Source organism: Schistocerca piceifrons, chromosome 3 (genome assembly GCF_021461385.2).
Source record: "Schistocerca piceifrons isolate TAMUIC-IGC-003096 chromosome 3, iqSchPice1.1, whole genome shotgun sequence".
NCBI classification, from domain to species: Eukaryota; Metazoa; Arthropoda; class Insecta; order Orthoptera; family Acrididae; genus Schistocerca; species Schistocerca piceifrons.
This window is the reverse complement of record NC_060140.1, coordinates 776415823-776423954: the sequence shown is the minus strand read 5'-3', so window position 1 is coordinate 776423954 and position 8132 is coordinate 776415823. Positions and strand designations below refer to the sequence as shown.

The 8132-nt window shown below is 36.8% G+C and overlaps 1 protein-coding gene across 1 annotated transcript; it reads right to left on the bottom strand.

The window, feature by feature from the left end:
• Positions 1-4314: 4314 nt before the first annotated feature.
• Positions 4315-5257, bottom strand: LOC124789052 (piggyBac transposable element-derived protein 2-like). Its single transcript, XM_047256343.1, has 3 exons — positions 5225-5257; positions 5018-5131; positions 4315-4947 (listed from the first exon to the last, which is right to left on the bottom strand). The coding sequence occupies exons 1-3, from the start codon at positions 5255-5257 to the stop codon at positions 4315-4317; spliced, it is 780 nt and encodes a 259-aa protein (XP_047112299.1).
• Positions 5258-8132: the final 2875 nt, after the last annotated feature.

Genomic DNA, 8132 nt, shown 5'->3' with positions numbered 1-8132 from the left:
AATGTTATTGTTAGGAAGAACCCTTATACGTGTGGTAAACGCCCATAGAGATTGAGATATGGTGAACTACTACTGTGTATCACGTTATTAAATGTCTTTAAAGACAGGCGTTTTATGTTATTTGTCTTAGACACTTACCACACACTGTACTAAGCTAAGATCTTTAAACCAGTGCCTCAAATGGTTAGAAGAGAAACAGCTTACTTTCAAAGAAAGTACTACTTTCCTAGTTATGGCACTGAACTATTGCCTATTGAATGCAATATGCTACCTGTTATGTGAATAATTGATTACTCTTTTGTAGCCATAGAGCAATTGTATCACAATGTCAGTACAAAAACTATAATGCACCTGTTATCCAAATATGTGATTAATTACACAGTTGGACGACTGGTATATCATATTCTCTGTACTGACATGGATTACAGTTGAGGAACAACAATTAAGTTCCATATGTATAGCTATGTATGTATGTAAGTGTCATCAATCTTTTACAAATACAGATTTCAAATATTCAGATAATTAATAGAAGAAATGGTGGTAAACCCATTAAAAATGTGCCCTAGAAGGAAAAAAAAAAAAGAAAAAGAACTATTTTTACAGGTAGACCAGTTTCCTTATGGAAATGATTTAGATGTTTTGCACTATGATCATATATTTCACAACCTATTTGAGAGTAACTTTTACTATTTACAATGAATAACATTAATGAGCAAGTTGAAAAACAATTTACGAGGTGTTTGGTTATCAGTTCTTTATAATAGTTTTATTGGTCATTTTTACACAACAAGTTCATCAAAATGAAATGATCGTATGACACTATTGGCTGGAAGACCAAGTCTGAGGTGTTTTGGCCACCTGTTGCAAGACTTTCTATTTGGTGCCACATCACCAACTTATATGTCGGTGAAGATGAGGTGAAATGATGACAGCACAAAGACAGTCCCCATGCAAAGAAAATCTCTGATGAATCCAGAAATTGAACCTAGTGCCTTGTGATCTCGAACAAGAAATGCTGATGACTAGTCCAGAGCTGTGGATTCAGTAAATTCATTATTGACTTTAGATACAATGGCCCCTAAAACTGTCCCCTAAAACACCACCAGGAGATGAAAATATACACCTGCTGACTTTTTCTAGGCACCAAAACCAGTGACAGATATTTCAGAGTCTATAACAGACTGAAAAGAGTTTTTTGTCTACTTGTCAATGTGTTTATTTTATTTTGATTGTTTTCCATATGTACGCCAAGTTGTTTACACATTAAGTTTCATGAATGATGGTGAAGCATGTATTTCTGTGACATGAATATTATATTTATTCTTGATTACAGAGTTCTGTTTTCATGAAATTGTGATTTGTAAACCAGTTATTAAAGTATTTAGCTATTCTCTTGGTTCTGTTTAGTGTGATTGAATTTGGGTCATTTTTCAATATATTTGCTCTTAAGAAAAAGAGCTTTCAGTCTCAGTGCAACAAAGATAGGGGTCAAGTAAAAAATACACAAAGCATCTCTAGGGAGTTACAGAAATTGGTTGGGTACACCTTGAGAATTAGAACATAGTATCACATTACTAATAAGTATGCTGGTGTGCAAAACTTAAGGGCAAAAGCAACTTTCATGTGATGTGTGTCTGCCAAGTAACATGGCTAGATGAAACCTGAACTATGCATAGAAAGAACTGCTTCAATATAGGACAGAAGGTAACTGAAAGAAATATGCAATGAGATGAACAAAATGACACTTCTATTCAGAGACAATAATTGTACTGAAGTCACAATGATTTATGATAGTTCCCTGGATATTACAAAAGGTAGAACATGGTTCTTAATATGGTGTGTAATCATAAAGGACAGCAGTCCATGCCCCCACACTGGCCACAAGGTTAATAACTTTGTGCTAGGAGGTTCCATTCCTTCACCAGTATGGTGGACAACTGTTGATGCGTGTGGAAGTGCTGCAATACACAATGGTGTAGCTAGGTAGTTATGGTACCCAGAGCAGTGTTTTAAGTCATCACCCCTACTGGGGTATATGTGTGGATGGACATGTGTGTGTGTGCGAGTGTATACCCGTCCTTTTTTCCCCCTAAGGTAAGTCTTTCCGCTCCCGGGATTGGAATGACTCCTTACCCTCTCCCTTAAAACCCACATCCTTTCGTCTTTCCCTCTCCTTCCCTCTTTCCTGATGAGGCAACAGTTTGTTGCGAAAGCTTGAATTTTGTCTGTATGTTTGTGTTTGTTTGTGTGTCTGTCGACCTGCCAGCACTTTCATTTGGTAAGTCACATCATCTTTGTTTTTAGATATATAAAGCTCTTCTTAATAATATATAACTTCAACATGTAGCTTAGAATCTCTTGCTTTCAATTTTTTTCCACTGCAAATTTTGAAATTGCATCGTCAAAGTCGATATCTTTAGTTACAATATTTTTGACAGAATTGCCTAACTCTGGAGTTGTGCTTGACTCATTGTGGATCTAAGGTAATTTTTAACCCTTTGTGTGTCACATTTAGAAAAAAAAAATTGGGGAAAATTTTGTTTGTGATGAATATTTACTGTATATATTGCACATCTGCCATATCCATTGCAAAAGTTCTTTTGAAGCTATTGGTTAATAAATAAAATGATTCCAAATGGCATCATTGCCACAGAAATTCACCATAAGTGTTACTTAGGTGTTAAATAGTCAGTATAACTACATGTATGTTAGGAAGACATGAAAGGGAAGCAGCAGTTGGGAAGGGAGTGAGACAGGGTTGTAGCCTCTCCCCCCAATTTTATTCAATCTGTATATTGAGCAAGCAGTAAAGGAAACAAAAGAAAAATTCGGAGTAGGTATTAAAATTCATCGCCGATGACATTGTAATTCTGTCAGAGACAGCAAAGGACTTGGGAGAGCAGTTGAACGGAGTGGACAGTGTCTTGAAAGGAGGATATAAGATGAACATCAACAAAAGCAAAATGAGGATAATGGAATGTATTCAAATTAAGTCGGGTGGTGCTGAGGGAATTAGATTACGAAATGAGACACTTAAAGTAGTAAAGGAGTTTTGCTATTTGGGGAGCAAAATAACTGATGATGGTTGAAGTAGAGAAATATAAAATGTAGACTGGCAATGGCAAGGAAAGCGTTTCTGAAGAAGAGAAATTTGTTAACATCGAGTATAGATTTAAAGTGTCAGGAAGTTGTTTCTGAAAGTAATTGTATGGAGTGTAGCCATGTATGGAAGTGAAACATGGACAATAAATAGTTTGGACAAGGAGAGAATAGACGCTTTTGAAATGTGGTGCTACAGAAGAATGCTGAAGATTAGATGGGCAGATCACATAACTAATGAGGAGATATTGAATAGAATTGGGGAGAAGAGGAACTTGTGGCACAACTTGACAAGAAGAAGGGGCCGGTTGGTAGGACATGTTCTGAGGCATGAAGGGATCACAAATTTAGCATTGGAGGGGAGCGTGGAGAGTAAGAGATGAATACACTAAGCAGATTCAGAAGGATGTCGGTTGGCAGTAAGTACTGGGAGATAAAGAAGCCTGCACAGGATAGAGTAGCATGGAGAGCTGCAGCAAACCCGTCTCAGGACTGAAGACCACAACAACAACAACATAACTACATAAACTAATTTCTTATTTATTTTATTAGTAAGTGTTAAAACTCTTTATCTTTTTGTTAAGGAATGAAACAGCATGTTTCTTTGAACTTTTCATTTATTTTTAACACAAAACCATGCTACAAAATTGATTTTTTACTGATTTATTTACAATGAATATTTCTGAAGCAGTTGTTTTGTTTGTTAAAATACAATGCAACATTGCACTTGGAGCATTTAACTCTTTACTGTGCCTTTATACAAAGTCTGCATCTTGATTTTGATTCTAAATGCTCTGGCCAGTGTCCTGTTTGGTCAAAGCGAACATCAGTGACTGGGTGAATTGCCTGAGGCTTTCTTTTGGGAGCAGGTAGACTTGGAGAGTCTGTGGCTGGATGGCCCCTCTTTCTTGCAGGTGTACCAATTCCTTTCTTCAGCAAAGCACTTGCTATATCTGCTTGAAACTTCAGCAGTGGTGTATATTTCTCATTTTTCTGAGTGCAATGTCACCCGTAAAGCAGCCAAGCGCTCACACAAGCCATGTCTGTGAAATGGAAAATAATTCTCAGGTAGTAACTCTTACTTTTTAAGTTTATTCTGTATATTTGGACCGACATATCATGGAGGTCCACTCCTCCCACGAGCATATTATGCTCCTGCACAATGTTGGGACGTGGAACATCTATATACGATCTGTTTTCTTTTTTTTTTTTTTTTCAGCGTTCCACATTTCCAACACGTTCCTTCCCTTTATAAATAGCAATCAGTTGGACAGCTTTACTGTCATACCATTTCAAAGTTATAATTTTGTTTTCTTCATCTACATGGTAATCACAGGTTCCTCTGTCTTCTTTTTTCATCTCTGCATCATTTTCACTGTTTTTTCTGATGGTTCCCACAACATATATTCCTTCATTTCTAAGCTGTACTGCTAGGTTGGGGAAAGAAAACCAGTTGTCCATAAAGAGTTTGAAATTGGCGTGCCTAAGCAAGTTCTCAATCAGCTGAGTCACTACATTTCCACTCATTCCTAACTCAGGATTACTTGCAGTGATTGTTCCCTTCCCAACATACACTTCAAAATCATAAATGTAGCCACTTCCAGCAGTTCGAGCAAATACTTTCATGTCCCATTTGTGTGGCTTTGATTCTATATACTGGCATAGAGATGTATGTGATTTTAGTGGAATAATAAGTTCATCAGTACTATTGTATTCTTCAACTTCGGTTTTTAGAAAATTGTTCTTTAGTTGATCTAAAAATGGCCTGACCTTGAACAACTTGCCATGATGAGGGTCATCCCTGGGTAACATATTTGCATTATCGTTCAGAAGCAAATACCTCCTGAACTTGTCAAATCAACAGAGTGGCATCACATCAGCTATTTTCCCAACACATCTTGTAACTCAGCACACTCACAATACCACTTAGTAAATGAATGCCAATGAACTGTCTTATTTCATTGGCGCTAGTGTTTATACTTTGTCCTAACACTTGAGTAGAGTATAGATTTGCCTGCGTAACTAAATTCAACTAAATTGTCAGTTACAATCTCATCAATAAAACTTTCAAAATATTAGAGGGGAGAACGTTCTTCACTTGGTGGATCTGAGAACTTCACAGCACGCTAAACATCCCATAGCCTGCAGATCCTTGCATATCCACATATAGCTCAGGCAATTTGCGTTTCCTGCTCCTAAAGTTCCAAGCCGTACAGATAGGGGGGTTTCATCATCAGTAAGAGCTTCTTCTAAACTGTCCAGTTCAGGTTCTGTCTGTAGAGGCAATACTTGCTGATGGATCATAGTCACTTTCATTATCTAAAACAATTTCGTCATCTGATATTTCAGAGTCATCGCCATGCAGAAGAAGAATTTCATCACCCAGTAGAACTTCACGTTTTCCACACTTCACCTTTAAAGAAAATATGATGCAAGAATGAAAACTACGAAATACTATATAAGAACAAACACAATTCACTCTTATGATACTAATTCATTTTTGCATACCTCATACATACTAATGCATCAATGACTCCAAATGGCGTCATTATAAATTACGTAATAATTTCTCAAAGAAATGTATACATAACTGTAACGTAAACTTACCGTATTTATTTCCCTTGCCCTTGAGGAACTTGGTACTTGGTTCCATAACCAAGAATTTCAGTATACACAGAATAAAACTAAACAACAATTGTTGTTCACTCACAAATGCAGTAGCACAACTCACGATGCTTCTTTGTCCTGCACTTCAAACAACGAATCCCGAAAGCAAACGCCACTGCGATCTGTTAGCCAAACTTAGAACTACGCGAAGCGATGCCAGACAGTATCATCGAAGCATTGGGGAGCTCAAAAAAGCCAGGAATACTTAATGATGCCATTTGGAATCACAGACGCAGAAAGGGTTAATTACTCTGAATTTTGAAAACCTCCCCTCACATGATGCTGCTAAAACTCACAGAATTTATAAAAAGTCTTATTAAATTCATACTGAATGAGAGGATCTGTAAGAATCTCAAATGTATTCAATCAAGAGATTCTTCTTTTGGAACTTCGACAGCTTGCAGAAATCTTCTGAGGCTTGGAGTTTGTGCGAAGATTCAGTGTTCAGAAATCTCATCATAATTGTCAGCTAAGCATTTTATGATCATGGGAAGTTTAATTTCTGACATTTTAGTCATATTTCTGGGCTCTAAAGCAGCATAATGATCTAATGGGTCATATGAATAAAAAAGAGAACATTCTCCTGAGAAGATTTTCAGAGCAGAAGAACATCCTCTGAGAAAGTTCTCTGTTTCATATGAATAAAAAATTCAAAGCTTATTCTCCGATGAGAGAGTTCCTTCCCACTACCTCCCCTCCTCCTTGAGAAGGTTCTCAGTGTGTGCCATCTGCTGTGTCCAGCACAGGACCCACACATAATGTTACATTTCATTCAACTTGGTCAAATAGGCACACAGTTCAGTGTATAATTATATATAACTGGCATCAGTGTATACTGTTGCACTACTTTGCGATCTTACTTTTATGTGCAGAGAGAAATTATTAGGATGATTATGGAGAGTTTGCAAAACTGCATTTTCCTGCGATATTACCAAATTTTCGACATGGCCAAAACTTTTTGTTGTTGAAATTAGGTGAACACATTATGCCAACGAAAACTTAAGATTACATGACATTTTCATCTACTCCAAACCTGAACTGTGAGATAATTTTAGTTAAATATGACACATAATGGTCCACTTGTGTGTCAAGTATGTAAGCAGTTGCCCGTGCAGTTCGTTACAAGAAACAGATCACTAGATTTTTAATACACCAGTTATTAATTTTCCTGATTTGCCTACTTATTTATAATATAAAAAACATAAGATTTATGTTGTGATAACGCATGATGACGAACGTCTGAAAATTTCAGTGACTAAGTTTGATGTTTCTCATACATCAGTCTGAAAAATTGGGTCTGATCAATAGCAACAAAAAGTTTTAATTTTCACTTCATTTCAAAAGGACGCTCCTCTTCCTTCATGATTTTTGGGAAGGAAGTTCACCAGGAAGATAATATTATTATTGTTAAATCCATGTAAACCTCTAAAATTTCTCTCTTTAGTATTTCTTCAGACTACATATATCTTTTCTTGCTTGAAAGCAACACATATTCTGTCATTTTTACTAAAAAGAACTCAGTAATGCTTAAATCTCAATAGAGCTTACTCAGCTCAAACTATGCTACAGAGCTGACTTCAAGAAATGGGGAATGTCCTCCACTTGTGAGATGCTCCACTAATTGTGTTCATACAAAATCGGATAATTTCTTTGTTTTGAGCAACTTCCCCCTTCTTTTATTCACAATGAGAACATTGCTGGGAGAAACATACTATTCGGCTCACTTTATTCATGCAAATCTGAGAAAGTTCTCCAAAATTTTGATTATAAAGTATATTCTGCATTTTATGTATAGGACCCAACATACATTCTGTCGTTTTCCAACATTCAGCGATTCCTTGTAGAAACTTGTTGATGCACCCTAACATTGATTTCTCAGCACCTAGTGCAAAGTCAGCATCTCATCCGCAGCCTTCTCTCTAGGCTTCATTTTATTCTTCCTGATAGTTCTATCTTTTTCCACAGGAATACCCATCTTGTCACATGTGTCATTAGCAAATCAAAGTGCTATGTCAACATAATAATTTTTCTTATCTTTTAAAAAAGATCTTTAGACTTCTGATCTTGCTAATACACATTCTAAAACTGACTCCAAAAATCTGTAAATGGTTTTGAGCATGGTTAGAGTCTTCTAAGATGGTACTCCATAAACACATAAAACGAGAAATCACGCAATGATATCAATGGAAATGGAAATGAGCATTTGTCGTCATCGGCCAGGACGCCCCTTGCGGGGCAGGTCTGGCCAACTTGGTGGAGGTCTTATTACATTCGACACCACATTGGGCAACCTGTGCACCAAATGGGGATGAAATGATGATGAAGACAACACAACACTCAGTCCCCGAGCAGAGAAAATCTCCGAC

Coding starts and splice junctions, on each gene's coding strand:
- LOC124789052 (XM_047256343.1), bottom strand. CDS start 5,257: ATGCAAGGATCTGCAGGCTATGGGATGTTTAGC. Junction 5,132..5,224: donor CAGGCTATGGGATGTTTAGC/GTGCTGTGAAGT, acceptor CTGACAATTTAG/TTGAATTTAGTTACGCAGGC. Junction 4,948..5,017: donor TTCATTTACTAAGTGGTATT/GTGAGTGTGCTG, acceptor TGATTTGACAAG/TTCAGGAGGTATTTGCTTCT.